At 48.6% G+C, this 25,219-nt stretch overlaps 3 protein-coding genes across 6 annotated transcripts in view; 1 reads left to right on the top strand and 2 right to left on the bottom strand.

The window, feature by feature from the left end:
* The window catches only part of PEX14 (peroxisomal biogenesis factor 14), a 135,682-nt gene extending 130,630 nt beyond the window's left edge, over positions 1 to 5,052 (bottom strand). For both annotated transcript variants that reach the window (XM_032863379.1, XM_032863380.1), the window contains exon 1: positions 4,968 to 5,052. In XM_032863379.1, coding sequence (XP_032719270.1) covers positions 4,968 to 5,003 — 36 coding nt within the window. In that variant the 5' untranslated portion in view covers positions 5,004 to 5,052. The remainder of the gene's footprint in view (positions 1 to 4,967) is intronic.
* Positions 5,053 to 6,791: 1,739 nt separating this feature from the next.
* DFFA (DNA fragmentation factor subunit alpha) lies at positions 6,792 to 14,906 on the top strand. 2 transcript variants are annotated; one of them, XM_032863377.1, is made up of 6 exons: positions 6,792 to 6,985; positions 8,687 to 8,848; positions 10,120 to 10,262; positions 12,850 to 13,039; positions 13,259 to 13,410; positions 14,114 to 14,399. In XM_032863377.1, exons 1-6 carry the CDS (start codon positions 6,862 to 6,864, stop codon positions 14,324 to 14,326), a joined length of 984 nt encoding a protein of 327 aa, XP_032719268.1. In that variant the 5' UTR covers positions 6,792 to 6,861; the 3' UTR covers positions 14,327 to 14,399. The 2 variants fall into 2 exon arrangements, with proteins under 2 accessions (XP_032719268.1, XP_032719267.1); XM_032863376.1 differs by lacking the exon at positions 13,259 to 13,410 and having other exon boundaries at positions 14,114 to 14,906.
* A 5,594-nt stretch (positions 14,907 to 20,500) lies between these two features.
* Positions 20,501 to 22,347, bottom strand: LOC116871041 (cortistatin-like). Of its 2 annotated transcripts, none has more exons than XM_032863374.1 (2): positions 21,967 to 22,347; positions 20,501 to 20,783 (listed from the first exon to the last, which is right to left on the bottom strand). In XM_032863374.1, exons 1-2 carry the CDS (start codon positions 22,069 to 22,071, stop codon positions 20,568 to 20,570), a joined length of 321 nt encoding a protein of 106 aa, XP_032719265.1. In that variant the 5' UTR covers positions 22,072 to 22,347; the 3' UTR covers positions 20,501 to 20,567. The 2 variants fall into 2 exon arrangements, with proteins under 2 accessions (XP_032719265.1, XP_032719266.1); XM_032863375.1 differs by having other exon boundaries at positions 20,501 to 20,774.
* Between the last annotated feature and the right edge of the window lie 2,872 nt (positions 22,348 to 25,219).

The raw sequence follows: 25,219 nt of genomic DNA, 5'->3' as shown, positions 1-25,219 counted from the left end.
TGGTAATTTATGTAAATTTGCTGTAATGCTATTATGCAGAAATAGATAATTAACAGAATCCAAATGTCCATAAACTAACAGATCAACAAATTGTGGTATGTCTATACAAGAGAATATTACATACTAATAAAAAATAATGAATTACTGATACAACAATGTAAGCTTCACAGACATTACTCTGAGCAAAAGAAGTGAGACATAAAAGAACACATACACTATGAGTTCATTCATATGTAATTCTAGGAAAGACAAATATAATCAATATGACAGAAAGTAGTTCAGATTTCCTGAGGCCAAAGGCTAGAATTTACTGGGACAAAGCATAAGGGGACACTTAGGAAAATTGGAATTATTTTGCTCTTGACCGTGGTGGTGGTTACACAGGTATATACATTTGTCAAAACTCATTAAACTGACCACAACACACCTCTTAGAATTCCACAGTAAAGTTTTTGGCCTTAAGGACTTTGTCACTCAATAAGCTATTAAATTAATGTATGAATTTTAAGTCATCATGGGGGCAACCTTTAGGGGGTTGGACAGGAGGGACACCAAAGGGGCTTCTGAAGTCCTGGTAATGTTTGATTTCTTAATGTAAGTACTGGTTACACAAGTATTTTCACTGTTAGAATTCACTAGGCCGGACTCATAATTTGTACACTTTCTGAGTATATGTTAAACTTCAGTTAAAAAAAAGAAAAGAAAAAGAAAAAATTTAAAGACTAGGGTATCATTCTAGATTAAAGCATATGAAAGAGAAAAATCAATGCAATCCCTATTTCTTGATTGGATTTGGATTTTTCTTAATTGGGAGAATCTGAATGTGGACTGTATTAGTAAATAAGATTTTATCAATACTAAATTTCTTTTCTTTCTTAAGATTTTATTTATTTATTTGACAGACAGAGATCACAAGTAGGCAGAGAGGCAGGCAGAAAGAGAAGAGGAAGCAGGCTCCCCGCTGAGCAGAAAGCCCGATGGGGCTCAATCCCAGGACCCTGGGATCACGACCTGAGCCGAAGGCAGAGGCTTTAACCCACTGAGCCACCCAGGCACCCTTCAACACTAAATTTCTTGTGTGATAACGGTATCACGGTTATATAAGAGAGTAACCTCACTCTTATGACAAGGTGAGGTATGATGTCCGTAACTCACCCTCAAATCTTTAAAAAAAAAATATGTAAAGAGACAGAATAAAGCAAATTCAGCAAAATGTAAACAGTGTATCTTGAAGTTTTCATAGGAGTTTTACAAGAGTTCTCTGTATAATTTTTTCAACATTTCTAGAGGTTGGAAATTTTTCAAAATAGAAAAAAGGTGAGGGGGAAAGTATCTCGTTTGAACTACTGTGATTCAAGAGTTCAGCAGATTTCCAAAACTACCCACAGATTCTCGGAGAAGGGAACCAAGGCAGACTGAACACCGACTGAAGCAGATACTCTTTATGTCCACGATTTCAGTCGACCCTCAGAACAACCCTGCAGGTTAACTGCTATTTTACAAAGGGGAAAACAGGGTCAGAGAGGTGGAGTGGCAAGTCTGATACGCGTGAGTGCTGGAGTTCAAAGTCTGTCAGGATACAAGGTCATGCTCTTCTACTCCCTACTGTCCTCACTGGGTTCTTCTCCCTTCCCTGCTCCTGGGTTTTCTCAGTCCCAAATATACTACATCCAGGAAATCTTGACAGATTTGAAATCTATGTTCTGTAATATATTCAACAGTCAATAACCACTAAACAATCAGACTGAACCGTGCTTCTGCTCTTCATTGAAGACCACTGGTGGGGAAGTACAGAAACAGGGATAACAGCTCCTGTTCCTATGGGCCACACCACATACAGACAGACTAGAAGGGCCTCTCGTAAGATCAACCATGCACACCAGAGTAACATGAAGAAAGCAGAGCAAGGGTAGGAAGCAATAAATCTGACTTCCAACTCCAACACACCGTCCTGGAGAAAGACTAAAACGACCACCATTATGAAAAAAAGCAAGTATGTTACTGATTTCCAAAAGTCACAAAGGACAACTAGAATAAACATTCAGGATATTCCTTTAAATTGGAAGGAAATGACTCCAAAACAAATAAAAGAAGAACTTTAGTGGGCTGGCAGTCAATATGTGAAAAATCATACCCCCCCAAAAAAAACATTATAAGACTTGAAAAAAGATTTCTCATTTGTAAGTGAAAATCCAGAGTTTAATGAATGCAATAATAACAGATAACACACTATGTCAAGCACTGTTCTAAAATTAAGTTAATTTAGAAGCACCTAGGTGGCTCAATTGGTTAAGTGTCTGACTCTTGGTTTCGGCTCAGGTCATGATCTCAGGGTTGTGGGATCAAGTCCCTATCGGGCTCCACACTCAGTGGGAAGTCTACTTGAGACTCTGTCTCCCTCTCCCTCTGCCCCACACCTGCTAGCGCACACGTGTGCACTCTCTCTTTCAAATAAATAAATCTTTAAAATAGGGGCTCCTGGGTGGCTCAGAGGGTTAAAGCCTCTGCCTTCAGCTCAGGTCATGATCCTGGGGTCCTGCAATGGAGCCCCGCGTCAGGCTCTCTGCTCAGTGGGGAGCCTGCTTCCCTCCCCCTCTCTCTGCCTGCCTCTCTGCCTACTTGTGATCTCTGTCTGTCAAATAAATAAATAAAATCTTAAAAATAAATAAACAAATAAATATTTTTAATTAATTAATTAATTAAGTGAGTTCATTTATTCTCAGAGAAATCCTTTGAGATAGGCACTGGTGTTATTCCTATTGTGCAGATGGAGAAACTAAAGCCAAAGAAGTACCTTGCCCAAGATCACACAGCTGTTAAGTAGTGGGGCTAGGATTCTAAGCCAATAGGGATGGCTTTGGTGCCCACACCACTGTTCTACACTGTCTCTCAAAGGAAGAAAGGGTTGGGTATCACCCTGTATCTTTCAAAATGAGAGACTGAGGCCACACAGCCAACCAACAGACCTTCTATGAAACAAATACTGACTCAGCCCCAAAGGCAAAATGTGTTCTTTCTTACAGACCAGGTTTGCAGGGAATCATCCAAATAGTCCCTTCAATTCCATTCTGCTTTGACTGGAGGAATGGGAAGCCAAGTAGATCAGGACTTGAAAATAAAATGACAAGCAACTGCTGAAAAGAGTTAGTTCATTTAATAAGTGTGCATTTGCAGCTTATTGTTAGACGGTGACAGAATTTGGCATGAAGAGCTCAAATTCTCCCAAGACTGCCAGCGTATTCTGATGCAATCCCATCTCTACCAGCTTTGGAAAGGAGGGCAAAGGAGAAGCAGAGCTGAAAACCAAACCAAACAAGTGCTGGCCAAACCCTCTGAAAAGGACCTTAGATCCCTTCTACACATACCGAGAGGACAATTTCCAGAACCAAAGGAATCCTCGGGCACCACAACGGTTCCAAGTGGCAAGCGTTTTAGTAACCTTCATAGCACTGGCAAACTAAAAGTCCTAGAAGAATCAGGACTGAAGACCCCTTTAATCTCAGGCTGTGAACATTCCTAACATATAACAGTTCAGAAAGGCCTAGATTCTGAGAAGCCTCAGCATTTGAGCAAGCTAAGAGGGAGAAGGCAAGAAAGAAGGCCCCCTCCTCTGAGACACTCCTACACTCCAGAATTTCTGACAGTGAGAAGGCCAGAATCAGTCTTAGTTATTTCCCATAATTTACAATCCAGACATCTTTCTGAATCACGCACTCTGCTAACAGAAGCTGGTCTGGGGAACACACAGCTCCTCTTAAGTGCTATTCCTGTAATAGACTTATCATGAAGAATATAACAGTAAGAAACTTTAAGCAGTGTTCTTCTTCCAAGGAAGGAAAATACCAGTAACCTGTGAAAAGTCTACAGGTGTTTCAAGGAGGTGGGAGGTGAATGATGAAGTCCAGACTGGAACCATTTTCTTCTTCCTCTGTCTAATCCTAACTAAATTTAAGCATGTGTGGTAACTAGTGGAGTCACACATCTGGGTTTAAATCCAGACCCAATCAGACACATGATTTAGGGCATGTTACAGACCTTAAGCATCCACTTCTGTGAAATGGCGGTTAATAGCCTGATTTTCATAAAGGTCATAATGAGCACTAAACAACCATAAACGTTAATTTGTCCCCAGCATGACAGCACACCCTCAGTAAATGCTAGGTACCGCTTACCCCATCCATCTCACTCCAGCCCACCCCACCTCTGAATTTCAAATCCTTTCCTAGGCCTTATCATCCACTGCTTCCCGACAGCAGATGCACAGGCAAGAGCACTGGCCCTCAAGGTCCCCTAAATGGAATGGGAGTTAGCTGAATCGGTGTCTGAAAAGCTAGAACGGAGTCCTTTGGCAGAGAAAACCAAACTCTGGGAAGCAAGGACGGATCCTCAACCAAAAGCCTGGTGGCGTCTGTTGTTTACAAGTGAGTCCCTTTCCTACCAACGCACTGCGAGGGTCCAAGTACGTTTCCGACCCTCCAATTTGGCAGGGAAAGCGCAAAGGTGACAAAGAGGCTGGCAGTGGGGCCACTTCAGCGAGGCGGAGGCTGTGGGAAAGTGGGAACCCTGATGGAGTCAGGGCCCTCCTTGGGAGGGGACAACCGAGAACGATCGAGCCTCTCACCCCTATCTTCTCAAGCAGGGGCCCTTACAGCTCAGGGCTGGAGGCTTCTCAAGGGTCCTGCCACCGTCCCGGCCAAGTGCAAGTGGGGCCCGAGGGGCCCTCAGGCTGGAAGTGGGGGCCCGTGGGTGCCCCCGAGCCCGAGCTCGGGAATGTGGTCTAAGAGGGGTCACCGGGGGAGGGGCCGGACGGCTAGGACCTGAGAAGGGGCGGGGCCGAGGAGGGGGCAAGAGGTCGGGGCCACTCGCTGCGGAGGCTCTGGGCCCCCGCCCGGCTGCCAGCCGCACGCCGAGCGCCCCCTCCAGCCAGGGTCCCCGCCACTACGGCAGGGCAGTCCCACTCCCCTTACCTGGCTCGGCTGCTCTGCCTGCTCCGAGGACGCCATCTTTCTGAGGCCTAACTAATCTATCGCCGCTGGGCGAGGCTTCTCCCAAGCGCCCTCGCTCTCGCACACACGCCCAGACCGAAGTAGCCGGAACTGAGCTGGTCGATGGCAGGCACTTGGGAGGAGCGTGAACTCCCACGTCTCGGTCACCTCACGCTATTGCCACTAGGTCTCCGCTGGCCAGGAAGATCCTAAGTCCGTCCTTTATGCATTTTTATATGTGTATTATTCTCATTGAATTAAATCTCTGCCCATCCCCACGATGCCTTGGGTACAGGCAGGGACTCACGAAGTCTTTAATAAATGAATGAATGGGAAGAAACTTGGAAATTAATTAATTTATGGTTCAGTTCAGTACCCTTTGTTGAATGCCTACTATTTGCCAGGCACTTTGGTAACCGCTAGAAATAAAAAGATCCAGGACTCAGCTCCTGCACACACAACTACAGCATCTTGGAGATAGGATTCTGATAAAGGTTTGCAGGTCTTTTAGGAGAACGCTGAATGGAGGTTTGTTTTTTTTTTTTTTTGGAGAGGAGAGGCTTCCACATTCTTACTTTATAGTAGTTAGATTTTTAAGCTAACTATAAAATTACACGAAAAGATTGCATGTATTAGAACTTAGTTCGTATTGCAGTTGTGTCTTGTGATTGATTATGGAGTGTTCAAAACGGTTGCCTCAAGTAGCAATTCCCCCTACCAAAAGCTGTTTTAAATGCCTACTCTTTCCTTAGGAGATATCTTATTTTCTTATAAACAAAACATGAAAGAGACTCAATGAATATGGACTATTTCTTGTTTACATAATATGCCCCCACTTTTAAACGAGGAAACTTTTTGATTTTTTTTTTAATTTTTTAAGATTTTGTTTATTTATTTGTCTGAGAGAGAGAGATCACAAGTAGGCAAGGCGGGGGGATGGGGGGAGCAGGCTCCCCGCTGAGCACAGCCCCCCCCCCCCCCCCCCGCAGGGCTCCATCCCAGGACTCTGAGGTCTTGACCTGAGCCAAAGGCAGAGGCTTAACCCACTGAGCCTCCCAGGTGCCCCTGATTTTTTTTATCATTATTTTAATGTTTAATTTTTTCAGAGTGGGTAACTAGCAGTATTAGAATGAAGATGAATTTATTGCCAAGCAGCATCTGGACAATCTCAAACTATGATGCGGTTCACATTTTCCCTTTCCCCTCTGCTTTCTTTGAGACCTTAATGTTTAATCTAGTTGTGTAAGCAATTTGTTCCGGGATCCCAACCCAATTTGCACAGCTAAAGCAGGGAATCGAACTGGTGGAAATGTATTTTATGCTTCTCTGTTACATTTTCAGCAGGACTGAAAACTACAGTCATCAATTTTTAAACTGACTTCCTTCAGATTATCCTGAAAGTTGGGACATCTTACAGATCTTTTCAGTTTGGAGAGGGAAAACAAGTTAATACAGTACAATGACAGATTGTTCCATTTAAATATTAACATTATGCATCTATATATGTAAACAAGAGTGCTCTAAAAACACAAGGGAGTATATATGCGTGTCTTTCATAATGCAAAATAAATCCCTGTTGACCTCATTTTGATCCCGGTACTGAAACTCCTAAATATAAAGTACAAAAACACTCCCCTGGGCCGAACTGAGCAACATAACGAAGTAGGCTTCGAACCAAGAGACTACAGCTCCCGGCATGCCCCCGAAGCCGTACGTGATTAGCCGCAACTAAGACTACATCTCCCGGCGTACCTTGGTGGTACGCGTGATTTGCCGCAAAGAGAACTACATCTCCCTGCACGCCGCGGGTGGGAGGAGGGCGCCGCGCCGAACTTCCCTGACTTCCTCGAGTCAGTCAGGTCCCACCCTGAAGAGAATGGAGGTGGTCGGGGAAGCCGAGACTGAGACCCGGGCTCTGAAGCCTTGTCTGCTGCGCCGCAACCACAGCCGAGAGCAGCATGGCGTGGCGGCCTCCTGTCTCGAGGAGCTGAGGAGCAAGGGTGGGCGAGGGACGCGGGCGGAGGCTGTGGGGGCCGGGGTCGAGGCCGGGGCCGGGGCTGTGGCTGCGGGGAGCGGGCCCGGGTGAGGATGTCTGGCAGGGGCGAAGCCGGGTCAGCGGGAGCGGCTTGGGACGGAAATAACCGACGTGGGCACAGCGATTGCCAAGTTTCAAAGCGATTATCTCGTGTGAGACTCCTGATGGCGGGAAGGTAGACGGGAAGCAATATGCAAATTAAGACCGACTCCACTTGGGTGCATTGCCTAAAATCACTCAGACCTCGGACCAGACCCAGCCCGGGGTGTATTCCTGCCACCCGGGCTCCCTACGGTGATCCTCGCGCCCCCAGCTGAGCGCCCGGGCGGGGTGGTAGCGCCTTTCCACCGTCAGTTCTGGCAGGCACTTGTGCGGCCAAGAGGGAAATGCTACGGACCATTCTGGAGTTGAGGCAAGGAGCAGGTGCTGTGAATGACCAGAGTTCTGAGTCCCGGCCCCACACTGACTAGCCGCTTGACCTTGTACTTAAGCAGCCCGCGACCCTCAGTTTTCTCATCCGCAAAATGGGTATAATATTTCCAGCCCTGCTTTACAGGATGTAGTCAAAGGGGATGTCAGTGTTTAGTGCTTTTTCTCAGAGTCACCAAGACCCGAAAGATACCAGACAGGAATCTTTCAGAGACCCAGGAGCTGCCAAAGCGTTATAGATGCTTTAGTGAGATGGTTTCTGCCATACCAACGTGAACATATTTTTCTGGACATTAGGGTGCTTAAGTTTTAGTTCCCCTTGAGTGCATTAGCTGGATGCGCTGGGCACAGAAGCTTGTGTTAAGTGTTTGTCTTCTCTGGAGCTCAGCCTTTGCAAGACTTGCAGTTCTATCTGGGTCCTGGACAGCATTGCCCAGCCATATATGTCATCTCGTGGCGACTTTGCTGCTCACTCTCATCCCAGTCGCATTTTAGACTTTGTCATCACCAAATGGGAGGTGCAGATCTCCCTGGACAAGCCTCTTGCCCTGTGACAATAAAGATGAGAAGCTACTGATACAAACTTCTGCTTCTCTTGTGCCTTCCTGTAGGTTAGAAAGGATGCAGAGATCAATGCTTCAAAGAACACAAAGCATTTCCTTTTTTCTATTCTTTTTTTTTTTCTTTCCTTTTCCTTCTTTTCTTTCCTTTCTCTCTTTTCTTTCTTTCTTTCTTTTGACTTTTGACACAGGAGGATTTAAGATGACCACCGAGTAAATGAATGAAAGACTGCTCGTTCCCATGGAATCAAATCAGACTTTGCTTTGTTTTTCAAACCAAAACCGTCTTTCAAGTAAAGCTGTGTGAGGGCCTTCTAACGTGGATGTAGAGAAGCTACCTCAGGAGTCAGTCTGTGGGTTTAAATCTCAGCTCTGACACTTACTGTGTGACTTTGGACAAGTTACTTAACCTCCCTGGGCCTTGGGTTTGACATCTGTAAAATGGGAATAACAATCATCCATACTTAGAGGATTTTTAGGAGAATACTGTATACGAGAAGCACTTAGTACCAGGCATGTGGTAAGTGGTATATTTGCCAGTAGTTTTAGTTATTGTAGTTACGTTAACTACCAGGAATTCTGCTATGCTCTGGGAGCATATATTAGTGAGAGTACAGGGACAGATGTAATTTCCTTATGGATACTTTGTCAATTGCCAAATATTTTATTCCTCTCAGCCTGTGACATTCTGGCCATTGATAAGTCCCTGGCTCCAGTCACCCTGGTTCTGGCAGAGGATGGCACCATCGTGGATGATGACGATTACTTCCTGTGTTTACCTTCCAATACCAAGTTTGTAGCGTTGGCCAATAATGAGAAGTGGGTGTACAGCAATTCAGGTAAGAAACCCTGGCCACATATAAAGTCATCTATGCAATACAACATCCACCGGGATTCGTTTTACTGCACAGACGCCTAGTTGCTGTTTGTCTGGTTCAGCATTGACGCAGCCAGCATTCACTGAGCCCCTTCTGCATGCCGCGGCGTGGTGCTGAGTCTTGGGATAAAGATGAATGAGACGTGAGCCCGGTTCTCAAATAACTTAAAGACCAACAGTAACTAAAATGCGGGATGGCAGGGAGATCCAGGCAGAGTCAAGCTGTCCAGATTCACTCCAGAGTACTATTTGCTAGCCATGTGACCTTGAGCAAGTTCCCTAACTTCTTAGCATCTTACTGAGGTAATAACATAGTACCTCTCTCTCCTAGGTGTGGTAGGGCTGATAGAACGTAATATATACCAAACCAGGCTTTCTCGACAGTACTATTGACATTTTGTGCTGGAGAATTCTTTGTTGTGGGGACTGTTCTGTCCATCGCAGGATGTGAGCAGCAACCTTGGCCTTTGCCGGCTAGATGCCAGCAGTATCTCTTTACCCCGATTGTGACAACCAAAAATGCCTTCAGACATTGTGAAATGTCTTCTGGGGGGAGGCAAAATCATTCCCAGTTGAGAACCACTGATAAAAAGCCTGTAGATCTTGCCTGACCCACAGAAAGCTCTCAGTAAGTGTTACACCATCATCATCACTGGAGATACAAAGGGGACTAATATTGATGAGCAAGGATCAAAGGCTAAGAAATGTCCCCATTGGAGAAAGCCACCATGCCGCCAAATTGAGGAAGTCACCCTCCAGCAGTGGCTCTGCCAGCCGCGTTTGTACTCAGCCCCAGGGACAGCAGACAGTGGCTTCAGCTCCTCCAGTCAAGGATGAGACTAACTGCAAGCACAGGAGAAAGCCCTGGGGACAATGAACGTTTTTGTGTACGGAAACGGGGTGCACGCAGAAATACAGCCCACCTAAAGGGTAGTGTGGTAGGGTCCTGGGTGTGCGTGACCGTGTAGCAGGTTTTAAGTGGCTTCTTTCCATAAGAAGGATACAGAGCAGTTTCAAACAGGAAAAAATCAAAGGTGGGAAAGAAGGGAAAATAGAGGTCCTAGATGAGGATTGGCTTTCCTCTGAACCCCTGAGGAAAGACTCTTCCTTCACCACTGAAATTATCCTAAATGGTCAGGGAAGCACGCACAGTATCCTCGAGGCCTGTGTGTTGGAGGAGGAGGTGAACATAGCACCTCGGGTCTGCCTGTGACTGGCTTCCCCCCATGTCAGATGGAGGCACAGCGTGGGTTTCCCAAGAGTCCTTTGATGTGGATGAAACAGACAGCGGGGCAGGGCTGAAGTGGAAGAATGTGGCCAGGCAGCTGAAGGAGGACCTGTCCGGCATCATCCTCCTGTCCGAGGAAGACCTCCAGGTAAGCCCCCTCCACAGCCCGAAGCCACGCTCACCTAGCCTCCGCTGCCCCCAGACCCTTAGTTTCCATGCATCTTGCCCGAATAATTTCATTATTTCTTAATTTTCAAGCACTGCTTTGGTGACAACCAACACTCTTCATTTTCTAATTCTCGCATCTAGAGTAGAAAATACAGAAGCTCAGGGGCACCTGGGGGGTGCGGTCCGTTAAGTGTCCGACTGTTGATTTTGGCTCAGGTCACGATCTCACAGTGCTGAAATGGAGCCCCGCATCAGGCTCTGTGTTCAGCACGAAATCTGCTTGAGATTCTCTCTCCCTCTGCTCCTCCCCCTCCTCTCTCACTCTCCGTCTCTCTCAAAATAAATCAATAAGATCTTAAAAAAGAAAGAAAAGAAAATACAGATGTCCAGGCCCCACTAGACCTATTTAGGCTCACAGAGGGGGGGCGGGGAGTTAAGGACGTAGCACCAAGGAGCATGAGAGGAGCCAAAAGAAATCCCAGCTCCTTCACTACGACTTTGAGCCAGTAACTTAGCCTCTTTGCCTACATTTCCTGTCCAATAAAACTGGGATAAAAATAGTATGTGTTAATTCCCAAAAATATTTCTTGAGCCCCTGCCCTCTACCTGGCAGGGTCCTGTCCAGGGGGTGCAGTGGTGAACAAGCCAGACTCCGAATTCTATGGACGGAAGCGTCTTGGATGGGGAGCCCGTGAGCCAGTGTGCCGAGAGCAGCCAGTGGTCTAGATGGGGAGGTCAAGGGAGGCCCCTTCAAGGAGTGGCTTCGGTAATTTTTAAACTTACAAGCTTATATATTTGAATAAATAATATGAATACAGTCACATGGCTCAAAATCCGAGGGGATGGAAAGCTATCCTGGTAGCCCAGGAGTGAAAGCAACCCAAAGGCCAGGCACTGATAAACGGGTGAGTACAATGTGGCCCAGCCACACGATGGTGTGTCATTCAGCCCTTAGAGGAATGCTGTATTAACACGCGCTGTGACATGGACAAGCCTTCAAAATACCGTGCTAAGTGAGAGAAGCCAGACGTGTAAGACCACGGATTTATAGCTGCGTTTCTATGAAGGGGCCAGAATAGCCAAATCCATAGAGATAGAAGGTAGGCGAGTGGACTGCCTCGGGCTGCAGTTGGGGGAACTTGGAGAAGAAACAGGGAGTAACTGCTAGTAGGTACAGTTCTTCTCGGGGTGGTGAAAATGTTCTGAACTGGATCGTGGCGATGACTGCACAGCTTTGTGAAGGTGCTAAACCCGCCTAGGTATGCCCGTCCTATGGGTGAATTGTGAGGTGTGTGAATTATATCTCAATAAAGCTGTTTGCCTGGCCTGGTCGGAGGGGGGTGGGAGGAGGTGCTGGGGAGGGGGAGGGGTATACATGAAAAATCTTACTCCTGCCCCAGCCACTACATTTCCCTTCCCAGAGATAACCAATCTCTCAGATTCCCATTCTAGGGCTATTTCGTATACTAGTAAATACAAGTATATTTTCTTCTCCCCTATATTACACAAGTGGAAGCATATTTACTCTTTTTTAAAGAAATATTTGGAGAGGGGCACTTTGGTGGCTCAGTCGGTCGAGCCTCCAGCCTGATTTTGGCTCAGGGCACGATCTCAGGGTCATGAGATTGAGACCCGCTACAGGCTCCATGCTCAGCAGGGGGGCTGCTGGAGATTTTCCCTCCCTCTCTGTCCCCCATCACTGCTCACGCATGCACATGTGCTCTCTCTCTTAAAAAAAATAAATCTTTTTTTTTCCAGACAAACAACTCATTTTATTTTATATTTTTGAAAGATTTTATTTATTTATTTGACAGAGACACAGTGAGAGAGGGAACACAAGCCTGGGGAGTGGGAGAGAGAGAAGCAGATTGCCCGCTGAGCAGGGACCCCGACTCAGGGCTCGATCCCAGGACCCTGGGATCATGACCTGAGCCGAAGGCAGACGCTGAATGACTGAGCCACCCAGGTGCCCCATAAATAAATCTTTTATAAAAAGATATTCAGAGATTATTCTAGATCAGTATCTGAAAAACACTTGTTCTTTTTTACCACTGCATGGTATTCCATTTTGTGGTGTACCATGACTTACTTAAGGAGTCATCCCCATTGGGTGGACCTTTGGGCTATCATCAGTCCTGCTGGTCCAGACAGCGTGACCTAAAACTTAGACCAGTGTCATCTCACCCACATGCTTTCTATAGAATAAATACCCAGACGTGTAGTTGGCAAACATTGGCAGGTTCCCTAGAGGCGGCAAGGACACGAATTGCTGAAGGAAGGAGAGAGCCTGCCGGGTCAGGGCCATTGGATTTTGAAAGTTTTTGTAGGTTTCTTTTTTTTTTTTTTTTTTTTTTTTTTTTAAGATTTTATTTATTTATTTATTTATTTGACAGAGAGAGATCACAAGTAGGCAGAGAGCAGCTAGAGAGAGAGGGGCGCCTGCTCCCACCCTGGGCTCGATCCCAGGACACTGAGATCATGACCTGAGCTGAAGGCAGAGGCTTAACCCACTGAGCCACCCAGGCACCCCGATTTGTAGGTTTCTTAAAGTCTGTTTTGCTCATTAGGTGCTCATGGACGTTCCGTGTTCAGACCTGGCTCGGGAGCTCTGCCAAAGCTGCATCACAGTGCAGGGGCTTCAGAACGCCCTCCAGCAGGTGCTTGACCAGAGGGAGGAAGCCCGTCAGTCCAAGCAGCTCTTGGAGCTCTACCTCCAGGCTTTGGAGAAGGAGGGCAGCATCTTGTCAAAGCAGCAAGGTAGGAACCACTGGCCAGGGGAGTCCCCCTGAGGGCCGAGGGCCTGGAGAGCCTTTCCTGGGGAGAGAACCGGTGTTTATAATGGGGTCAGACAGGAGAGCAGCCGCAGCTGCTGGTGTCCTGAAATGAAATGACTTGCTTCTGTCCTGCCTGACTGATTGCTGGGTGTGTGGCGGTGCGCTCACACCGTGTGCTGTCTCCGTCACATCTGCTTTGCAGAGTCCAGCGCCGGCTTCAGTGACGACATGGATGCAGTCGATGCGGGGACTAACCGCGAGAGCTCCTCCGGAGTCACCCTTACCGGCCAGGTCCTTACCGCACTGAAGGAGAAGCCGGCCCCAGAGCTGAGTCTGTCTAGCCGGGATTTGGAGGTGGGCGAGAACCAGGGACCCTGAGCTGCACCGAGCCACTCCCCCCGGGGGTGCAGTGTTGCCCTCCAGAGGTGCGTGCGTGGGCACTTTCCACCTCTGCAGACCCTGACTCACAGCTGCCCATTTGCAAAGCATCTCATTTAATCTATATCACATGGCTTGAGCAAAACGGGGTGCACTCCCTCAGATCGTCAAACATTATTCTCTGGGGCACAGCGGGTTATGGAGTGAGCAAACGTTGACAGGGAGGAATGGCAGGGCTCAGGTGTCTGGTTCTTTCGGCCCCGGAGGATGATCCGTAGTCGGTGAGGCACATGTGGGATGTAGTGAAAGGCCCGCCTGCGGGGGTCCTCTTGTGCTGGCTCCACAGCCACGGAACCAGAAGCTGGATGCCACTTCTCGTTCTTCATCCTTGTCCCTGTCCCAAGCACCTCCCTGGTGTCTCTGGGAGGAAGGAAACCTGTTGACTTGCACTGGGCTACATTTCCTATAAGTGGAGGACTTGCCTTTCCAGAGATCCTTTCCTGGCGGTGTTGGAGGGTAAAAAAAAGGCCTGTGGCCGCCAAATGCGAAAGAAAACTCTGCCATTTCCGTGCCAGGACGTAGCCCAGGCTGGTGCGGCCTGGTCTTGTTCCCCTAAAGAAGCCCATGGGAGCCTGAGAGGAGAGGTGGTGGTTCTCAGTGGCTCTTGTTCTTGCCGCAGTTGGTCACCAAGGAAGACCCCAGAGCGCTTGCCGTTGCCTTGAGCTGGGACGTAAAGAAGACGGAAACAGTGCAGCAGGCCTGTCACCAGGAGCTCAGCCTGCGTCTCCAGCAGGTGCAGAGCCTGCGTTCTCTCCGGAGCATGTCCTCGAGGAAGAGCTCGCCACCTGGAGAACCGAGGGAGCCCAAGCAAGCCAAACAAGAGCCTGCGTAGCCGCTGCTGGAGAACCTGTGACCTTGTTTTTATTCACAAGAAATACCTTCAACCTAATTCCCCGAGCTGCTGCCTTACTGTTAGCCGCCCCACCCTTCCACCCCCACCTTACAGGGTGTTCTCCCGGAACAGGCCGGAGGACTGGCCTCCTTCCCTTCCAGAAGAGCCCTTCCACCTGTTCGAATGACGAGGCTGTGTCAACAGAACCCCGCCTCTTCTGATGACAGCTTCTTACGTTCTCTGTTTGAAAGAAACTGTCAAGGACAGTGAAAAAAAATTTCAGATGCACTATCCTTGTTCTGAAGCCAGAACTGCAGAATTCTAAGTACAAATGATAGTCGAGAAGGTGACAGAATGGAGTTGATGTACGGCCACAAACTCGCGTCTCAAGTTAATGAGTTTTTTGGTTTGTATAAAGACACATATTAAGTTTGCAGACCACAGGGACATATGGTGAGTGCAATTTGCCATTTCTAATTGTGAAATTATATCTGTTACCACTGTGAGACTGTTTCCAGTTTTCTAATATGTTTCATCAGCAGGGGGGATGAAAGGTCATTAAATCGATCTCCATGTGATATGACTGTGAGTCTCTCTGGGTACAAAGCAGAGCCTTCTGGTTTGTATACTTCCTATTTCTGTACAAACTTGGTCTTCAGGTTTTGTACTCTGACTTGGAACAGATTTCCATCCAGATGAATGTCCAGCATGACATTCAAATTCATGCATGCTATGGGCCAGTTCTTCGTTGTTGTCCAGAATCATCCTGCACAGGCAGGCAGAACTGGCATCGCCCACCTCCCTCCACCCACTCAATGCCAGTGGCAGTCTGCAGGCCCTGAGTCAACTGAAAACATCCCCACACACTTTCAGGATGCCCCTGGAGGGGCACTAATGCCAGCGGGGGATTCTTCTGGTACATTGCAGTCTGCTCCGTGCCAGCACTGACCATCCTGGAGCCTCGCAAAACTGAGTGAGCTGGCCAGGGTGTGGCTCGTCGTCTCACACACATGAGCAAAGCTGTGCTCGGTGCGGCACAGAGACTGGCCCCATGCCAGGAGGCTAATTGGAGGGCCAGGATTCTGGTTCGAATTCCAGTACTCTTCCCACTTATTTTTTTAAAGATTTTATTTACTTATTAGAGAAAGCACACGCACAAACTGGGGAGAGCGGCAGAGGGAGAGGGAGAAGCAGACTCCCTGCCAGTCAGGGAGCCCGATGCAGGGCTTGATCCCAGGACCCCAGGATCATGACTGATGATGACTGAGCCACCGGGTTCCCAGTGATCTTCCCACTTACAGGTGTTTTCTCTTGGGTCCACACACTCTTCCTTCTGCATCCAGATCACTGGTTTTGTCACACCAACCTAAGAAGTGGGAGTCAGCTCGAACTGGAAAAGTCCTCCTGTGCCTACAACACAACTGCCAAAAGATTTCTGACCGCGGGCGCAGTGCTGGTGGTGTAAGCGCAGTAAACAGCCCCGCGAGCACTGCACAGTGAGCCCAGCGGTAAAGGAAGCCTGGATTCCAGGAACAGTGGCACCTCTACTCACCAGTCCTAACGTCATCTCCATCTTTGCCCCACTGAGTTAAAAAATACGGTCTTTAGGGATGTGTGTCCGATCCACAGGAGAGCTCTCGGTGGCTGGCCTGGGTGTTGGTGCTGGTATGCTATGCTAGAAACCAATCCACCAAGCCTCTTGGCTGCGTAGAATAATGGAGAAAGTACTGTAGACTTGGAGGGAACCAAGCCCACTGTTGAAAGGGTTAAATGAAGTAGTGTCTGAGGAGGAGCCCAGTACCTAGCACAGGCTGGAGAGCAGGTTCCCTTATTCCCCCCGGGGGCAGGGCAGGAGCAAAGACAGAGCTGCGTGAGGGGGCCCCTAGCTATGGATCCACAGAGTGAAGACCTTAGTCTGCAAACTCGGGCCCAAAATGCATAGCGCTTGCAGCCGCAAACGCATTATACTGCCCCCAGTGCCATTCACCTTCCCTGCACTGATGTGCCTCCAGGCCTTCTAGAACAGAAACGTAGCAGCCAGCAAAATGTCTAAAAATAGGAGAGAGCGAGCAGGGCAGCCTGTTCTTACGGTAGGAGAAAAGAATGTCAAAGGAAGCAGCTGGGACTACTGAACTCTGCATTAGCCACATTCCGTTCTTTCAGCTCAAGTCAAATGTCGATCCCCATTAGGCAATTGGCTTTGACAGGAGTTGTGCTAATCACCGCTTAGGAACCTTTAATTTCTGGGGAAAAGCAAAAGGGAAAAAAAACTAATGAGTTTTTCTATTTTCCAGAGAGAAAGGGATAAAATAATAGCAGTCTGGGAAAAGAAAACCTTCCTTAATTACAAAAATGATTAATGTGCCTTTACTAACCAGATTGTTTAGCTCTTTTATTTCTTAGCCATCCACTCAATTTTTTCTTTTATTCTTTTTTGGGGGGGGGGGGCTTCAGGGTTTTTCTCCATTCTATTTTATTTGTAGGGTTTTGCCTTAAAATATCTTGCTGTGTCTTTTTTTTCTTTTTTTTTTTTTTAAGATTTTATCCATTTATTTGTGTGTGTGTGTGAGAGAGAGAGAGAGAGCAAGCAAGCGTGAGTGTGGGGAGGAGCAGAGGGAGAAGCAGGCTCCCCACTGATCAGGAAACCCGATGTGGGACTCAATCCCAGGACTCTGGGAACATGACCTGAGCTGAAGGCAGATGCTTAAGGGCCTGAGCCACCCAGGCGCCCACTTGCTGCGTCTTGCATTACTTGAAGTTTTTAAGGACTTTATAAGTGGTATTTCTCAACACCCAGCCACGCCTGAGTCCTCTGACAGTGGGGTCCTCCGTCGCACTGGAAGGCTTCCAATGAGGGGGATAGACTCATTCCCAGGAAATGCACTGAATTTTTGGATTGCAGAACCTCAGAGTTCACTGTTTGCTCAAACTAAATCAGAACACACTTTGCAGGGGCGCCCAGCTGGCTCTGTCAGTATAGAACATGTTACTCTGGACGTCAGGGTTGTGAGTTCAAGCCCCATGCAGGTTGTAGGGATTACTCGAAAATAAAATATTTTTTTAAAAAGAGCACACTTTGCAATTACAAGGAAATGAACCAACAGGTTAGTGGACAGATAATGTATTTTCCTCAGTATTTCCCAACAGTTTTCTAAGAACTATCACCAAAATGTAGCTTTTCCTCCAGTTTACAATTATTTTAACAAGACAAGCACATGTATTTTTGATCCCTTAACTAATTATAAGTGGAAAAGATAAGTCAGTGTTACTTTTATTAGAGTTACGACAAGCTAGAAATAGCGGGGAGCCCAGCTGCCCATTTCCTCTTCCTTTCTCATCTAGAAACTGAAATTTTCCTTCTTTTTAAAACCTACCTAACTCTTCCTCTTCTGATTTGTTCAAAATGGAACCCAGGGGCTCCCGGCTGGCTCAGTTGGCAGAGCGTGCAACTCTTGACCTCAAGAGTTTGAGCCCCACACTGGCTGTAGAGGTTATTGAAATAAACTTTTTAAAAATGGAACCCATAGCTCTACTGAAGAAGCTGGTATTAGGATGTGGGTGATCCCTTCAGCAGGTGCTACTAAATCAAGTTTTTTAAGTGTCTCCCATGAACCTATTGGTCTGAGTTTCCTAAAGCCTAGAATGGTTTGCCATTAGTCCTGAAATGGGACTACTAGGAAGGATTTCTGTCGAGTGTTCGTGTCACACTGAATTCTTTCTCAGCAGTTAAGGATCCATTCTGGTGCCAAATATTAGAAATAAATGCAAGAGGGGTGCCTGGGTGGCTCCGTCAGTTGAACATATGACTCTTGATTTCAGCCCATGATCTCATGACCTCAGGGTCATGGGATCGAGCCTCGCATTGGGCTCTGCACACAGCATGGAGTCTACTTGAGATTCTCTCTCTCCCCCTCTGCCCTTAACCCCTGCTCATCTGTGCTTCGCTCTCAAATAACAAGTTTTTAAAAAAGAAGTGCGCAAGAATGAATTACAAGCTGTCCAGGTGCTGATGACCACATCTACACACTTGTCTATGTGGAGCTACACAAAGGTATACTTCGAGAAAAGTCTACCCGAAACCTGACGGTAGAAAATTACCCTAATATACCTGTTTCACCCTAATGTATTCATCATGAGCATATTAATCTAGCCTACCATACAGTTGCGGCCAGTTAACGTTTTATTAAGCCCCCGAACCAAATAAGGTAAGCTTAGACTTGACAGATGTCCTGCCAGTCTCATTAGCATAGCCTCATTATCCTTCAGATATTACTTAGTTCAAAGTTAAAAGTCCCCAATCCTAAGGACTCTGTACGTATGACCCCAGTTGAAACTGAAAAACAATGAGCATGCTATTTCTTCTAGAAAAGTCTTAAAAGACCAAGTTCTGAAGGTTAGCTAGCCCTTCAGGCTGGCATCCTGCACCAGGGCACTGACCCAATTACCGGTCTCTTAAAGCTGCTGTGTTTGGAAGTGCGGGTGCTATTAAGGCTGCTCGAACACATTATACTTTACTCAGCTAGTAATTACGAACACGAGCTCAGCGCCGCAGAAAACAGAATGGAACGGTCAGCAGTACTTCTCCGCGCCTGCTCCCCTGGCGTCCAGAGAAGACGATGACGATGCTCCTCCAGCCAGCCTTTGCCAAGCTTCCTCGTAGCAGACCCTCAGAAACTTCCTGTAACTCCAAAGCACTCTCTGAACTTCGAAGTTTAGCATCGAAATACCATCACCCTGGAAGTTTCCGTTAGAGTCTGTCATTCAAGAGCCATAAACGATACACGGAATCAAGCGAGGACGTTGGGGCTCTGGGGAGAATAAAGACCTGATTGGGGGTTTAGAAACTGACTGACTTGTTCACCCCTCATTTCACTGGACCAGCCCCAAATCCCAGTCCACGTGCGGCTTGACAGCTGCTCGGCCTCATATCATAGAAAAAGAAACCCCCCTCCTGTGTAGCCATCACTCATTGTCCCTTCTGTGGAGGGAAAATATCACAATTATACACATAACGATATCAATACATATATGAATCTGGGGGCGCCTGGGGGGCTCAGTCGGTGAAGCGTCTGCCTTCGGCTCAGGTCATGATCCCGGGGTCCTGGGATCAAGTCTCGCATCGGGCTCCCTGCTCTGCGGGGAGCCTGCTTCTCCCTCTGCCTGCCGCTCCCCCTGCTTGTGTGCACGCTCTGTCTTACATAAATAAATATATTAAAAAAAAAATACATGTGTGCATCTGTCACGGAACAAAGCCTGGACCCTGTGGTCCTGATAGTCTGGAATTAGAAGTTGAGGCAATCAGGCCAGACAGCAGCCCTGCTGTGTATTTGGTTTGAAATAAGGCCTTGGAACAAACAGACTTCATTCTTCAAGACGCAAATGTAGAAGCCCTGATCCATGAAAGAACTGTAACAAATTAAAATTAAGTTGCTAATGAAAACCAGTGTGGGTATTTTATCAGAGCAGGTTTGAATGGAACTCTTATAAGTATGTGAACAGGAGATCATGCTTGAGAGCATGACATTTGTTTTTAAATTGGTTTTCGCCAAAACACAAGAAGTAACATTGGAGCACAATGTTAAAAATTTGCTTCTAATATGAGGGAAATATTTTTTAAAATTAGACAATTTCTATGAAAACAAACTGAGTAAGACATCACTCTAGATTCCTAAATATGTTACCTTTAGCCGTTTTAAATCAAAGGAAGGGAGACAAGGGAAGACCTTCCAAGCGCATAACGAAGGTGGAAAGAAAGCCCAGTGGGTCCCATACAGCAGAAAACATGAACATCTTTATCAAAAATGTTCACTTTGGGGAGCGCCCTCCTGGCTCAGTCAGTGGAGCACAGGACTCTCAATCCTGGGGTTCTGAATTCAAGCCTCACGTTGGGTGTGGCGATTACTAAAAATAAAATATATATTTTTAAGATTTTTATTTTTTTGACAGAGATCACAAGCAGGCAGAGAGGCAGGCAGAGAGGGGGGGGGGAAGCAGGCTCCCTGCTGAGCAGAGAGCCCAATGCAGGCCTTGATCCCAGGACCCTGGGATCATGACCTGAGCTGAAAGCAGAGGCTTTAACCCACTGAGCCACCCAGGCGCCCCTAAAAATAAAATATTTTAAGATATAAATAAATAAAACTTTTCATATTACACGGGAAGTAGAAGAAAGATCACAGCTGTTAATACATTTTATTCAGATGGTTCGTTACACTCCTTTGCATGAGCGATCGGGGGTGGAGTTTTATTTGCAGGAGGAGAAGGTCTTCCAGAAGAAATCCTTGCACGGTGTCTTCTCCCGCAGTGACCGCTGAGGGGGTGGGACGCCCTGTCGCTTGGCCGCCTCCCCGGCTCCCCCTCCTGTGAAGGAAGCTGCACCCGCCTGGGACACCCACTGGTACCACCCAGCCAGGAAAGTCAAGAGGCTGTTTTTCTTCATTTCCATCCCTTCCTGCAGATGCTTTTAAAAAGAAGCAGAGAACAAAGGAAAGAAATATAATCAACCATCTGGTTCAGCCAGCATTAAAAGATCCATAATTCCTTCCTTTAAAAAAAAAATAGATGTTTCAGAAGAATAAATCACATTTCCATTTAAAGGATGAGAAAGTTAAAAAATAAAATAAAGGATGAAGAACTTAAGAGAACACTTTAATGAAATAGTTCTAATTAGAGAAGGAAAAGTTAAGAATTTTCAAAGAAAACAAATGGCTTGTTTGGCCCATAATCTTGGCTGAGGTCCTTCATTAGAAGAGGTCAGGAAATCTATCATTTTCCCCGCCGCCAAGTGCCCAGTCTGACTCCTGGATGTCCACAAATTACTCTTTGAGACAGATCAGATTGAGACGTGATATTCCCCTCTTTCAAATTCCTTAGAAAGCTTCTAGGAGTAACCTGATGATAAATGACTTGTCTGAAACTCATCTGGTAATTTTAGAGAAAAATCCATTTTTTTTTTTTTTTTTAAGATTTTATTTATTTATTTGTTAGAGAGAGAGAGTGAGCGAGCGAGCACAGGCAGACAGAGTAGTAGGCAGAGGCAGAGGGAGAAGCAGGCTCCCTGCCAAGCAAGGAGCCCGATGTGGGACTCGATCCCAAGACGCTGGGATCATGACCTGAGCCGAAGGCAGCTGCTTAACCAACTGAGCCACCCAGGCGTCCCGAAAAATCCATTTTTAATGGCCAACTTTATGTACTCTTTCTTGGAACTTTTTCAAAATGGGGGGGGGGAGAGAAAAATAAATCACCTTACAAAGTTACGAATTCTCACAACAGAAACTATAATGGTGTCGATGAATCTGCGCCAGTGAGAAGAGTCCCATACCTATAAATTAAGATTCTAGAAGCATGTGTGAATAATGCGGGCTGTTTCAAAGATGGCACGATGGAGATGGCCGGGCAGGGAGGCTCCCCCTTGAGTGTCCGAGCTCCCTGCAGGTTGCTGGGACCGCCGAAGGTAAACGAGAACCCGTGGTCTAAGAGGGGACATCCCGGGCCCCGGGGACAGCTGAAGGGCACACCGCAAGGGTCAGCCCTGCCTGCTGACTGTCCTACACACACTCGGCCCCGGAGACGGGGGCGATCCGAGGAGGCCAAGGAACCAGCCGCCCAGAAAGCGGGCTCGCCTGCCCCGTCGCGCTACTCACTTGGTCGTCGTGTCCCTCGAGGCCACCTTCCAGGGGCAGGGCGGCCGGGGCTGTGGCCCCCGACGACAGCAGCAGCAGCAGCAGCAAGCAGAGAGGTGGCGGCATTCTGAGGGCCGAAGCTCTGGGGCTGCTCGTCTTGGGCAGCCCCGAAGTCGGTGTTTTGTGCACTTGGGTCTGGTGGAGGGGTGGGGTGCGGGGGGCATTTTAATTACGCTCCACCTGCGGCTGTGTTTCGGGTCTCTGTGCCTGTCAAAAGCCTGTGCCCCCGCTTCCCTCACACTCAGGCAGTGACGCACCTGCCGAAGCCATCAGCCCACAAAAGCGCTTTTGGAACAGAGTTAACCCCTTCATTAAAGCCGCCGACGGGGCGCGAGCTGGGAGCGGGGCTGCTGACTTGGCAGGACACGTGCGCCGCCCCCGCGGCCCCGCTTCCTCGCGACCACGCGCGCCGCGGCAGGAAGCGGGAGCACAAAGCCGAGTGATTTCCCACAATAGAAAATCAGCGGCGGCCGAGGAGCCGAGGAGCCGCAATTCCGCCCACGTGAGGTGTGACGGGATCCGCCGTGGGCCGAAGAGACGAGGCGGGGCCTGGGGGGTGCAGGGAGGCGCTCGGGGCACCCGGCGGTTCTCCCCGAACCGCAGGCAGCGAGGCTGCAAACCCAGACCACAGGGCGGCAGGTTCCGGAGCGCGGGGCCGCCCCGGCGGGACCTGCTACTTCCGACTCGATGACCTGCGCTTGACCCGCTCTTCCGGGAAGGCCGGAGCGTGGAGTCGCCCCCTGCGCCGCCCGCCGGGGCTTCCCCTTCCCTGGCCCCGGTTTCAGAATTCCACAGGCAAATGCGCAGACCGTCTTCGTCCAACCGAGACAGCTGGTAAACTGAGTCACTGGCCACAGACCTGCCACACGGGCCAGCAGCCACGGCCAGGTTCCAAGTGGAAGAGGGAAGCCGCCGAGGGGACGGCTCTCTCCAAGAGTGAAGACGGACGGACTCTCTCCGTTTTCCAAAGTCCTAGTTCACGCCCCTGTCCCCCCCCCACCCCCCCGGGAAATCTCCATCTTCAACCCAGCTCTGCGGAGGCTTGTGGCGACTCTAGGCCAAACGGGCGTGGCCCAAGGAGTCATCACCGCAGGCTGCTTGGTCCTTTCTTTCTATACGAAAATAATGGTTTTTTTGCCTAAGAAAATTCCCACAAACGGTATTAAAAATTGAGGTTTTTTTTTTAATTCAATAGACTCCATGCCCAGCATGGGGCTTGAACTCATGACCCTGAGATCAAGGATCCCCTCCCTTACTGACTAAGGCTGCCGGGTGCCCCCCAGATGGAGAGATTTTACAGATGAGAAATTCACAGCAGCTCGGCCGGCTTCCTCTTGCCGAGTTTACTGGACCGACTTCTTGGACGCTCCGAGCACCCAGCACGCATCCACAGAGCTGCGCAGGACCCACGCCGCCCAGGCCAGCAGGGCCGGGAGAGCCTAGCCAGCGGGGAGCGCCCACAGCCCACGAACGGAAGGCGGCTCCAGCGCGATGGGAGTGTGCCGGGGAGGGTGGGTGCCACGGGTGGAGGAAGGCCACGTGCCCTCATTAGGGGCGGCCTTTAAGCCAGCGGCCACCGGTCTTGGTCCTTCCAGGAGAGGGCTGAAGGCTTGGCTCCTGGCCTCTCTGTGGCCTGTTGCCTTATCTGTAAAATGGGGCTACAAAAAGACAGTACCTACTTACCCCCTCAAAGAGCTGTTGCGAGGACCAACAAAGGTACCGCCCGTGAAGCACCCAGCCCACGCGGAGCCCACGAGAGGCACGGACATCGGGCAGCGCTAAGAAGAAGACATCCTCCGTCCTTCTCCATGTGGGAGTCCCCCGCCCGACAAGAGCCGAGCAACCCAAGCGCTCCCACTTATTCCACCAGCACATCTTACACGCCGGGGTCCGGGTATCCTGGGTGCCTGCCGCGAGCCCCACACCGCAGGAGGCACCCGCCCTCACCTGTGCAGCCCAGAGCCTGCCCTCCGGAAGCTGATAACCTAAGGTTTTAGGCAAGAACGTGTTCCTGGAAAGATGTCAAATGGGAATTTCTGATTAGAAGGAGCTCAGTCCTGAATTATTTTAAACAAGAGTGCTCCTTCTAAAGGTCCAAATGGAACCGAGAAAGTTTGAGGGTGGGACTTTTCTCTAAGTACAGAAGAAACCTAAGGGCGAGCGCCCCATCACCGGAAGGGCTCTTGTCCCTGGAGAATGTTGCGGGAGTTCCCAGGTGGTGGGGAACCTGGACTAAAGGACCCCGAGGGGCTCTTTAGAAATTCCACAGTTCAGTAAAGGAAGAAGCATGTCCCAGTGGAGGCTTTCTGGGCCTTACAGGTTTTATTTATTATTTTTTATTTAAAGATTTTATTTATTTATTTGACAGAGATCACAAGTAGGCGGAGAGAGAGGAGAAAGCAGGCTCCTCGCTGAGCAGATCCTGGTACGGGGCCCGATCCCAGGACTCTGGGATCATGATCTGAGCCGAAGGCACAGGCTTAAACCACTGAGCCACCCGGGCGCCCCTGGGCCTTACGGGTTTTAAAGCCTCAGCTGTGCTCGAGCCCGCGCAGACCTCTCCCGGCGCGTTCCAGCTGCCGCTGTGTGCAGAAAGGGAGGCTTTCAAAGTTCCCTGACTCCGCTGAATTTCAGTAATAACACGTCACCAGCGGCCCTTTATTTCAAGTGCTTCAAGAAACTAGTCTAACAAGAAGACAGCAAGTATTAAAAATGGAAGTTGCCCCCTTCTATGTGACCAGGACACATTCCTTCCAAAGACACCCACTTCCTTATCTGGTTCATCGCCTGGTAAAAGGTTAATAGGTTCAAGTTTAGGGGAGCTTCTAGGACTCTGAGGAAGCCAGCCCGCGGAGGCAGGGCCCTCCACAAGTCCCTTCTGCCATCTGTCCCCAAAGATGGAATCACACAGAATGATCACTGTGGACATTCCAGAGTGAGCAAAACCCCACATGGAGCATATGCGGGGGGGGGGGGGGGGGGGCGCTCCAGAGAACCCAGGAAAGGGAGTCGGCTCTTCCTCGCAGAGTCTGACCCCTCCTGTGCTACAAGCCATGAAAAACGTGTTGTAAGCCTTCTCATCTGAAGTATAAACAGGACATGTGGGTGACTCAGTGGGTGAAGCATCTGCCTTCAGCTCAGGTCATGATCTCAGGTGTGATCGAGCTCCCAGCTCCTCAGAGAGTTTGCCTCTCCCTCTCCTCTCCTCCCCTCC

This window comes from Lontra canadensis, unplaced genomic scaffold (assembly GCF_010015895.1).
Source record: "Lontra canadensis isolate GAN:19392208 unplaced genomic scaffold, GSC_riverotter_1.0 scaffold25, whole genome shotgun sequence".
In the NCBI taxonomy this organism is placed as follows: Eukaryota; Metazoa; Chordata; class Mammalia; order Carnivora; family Mustelidae; genus Lontra; species Lontra canadensis.
This window is presented reverse-complemented; position numbering and strand designations above follow the sequence as displayed.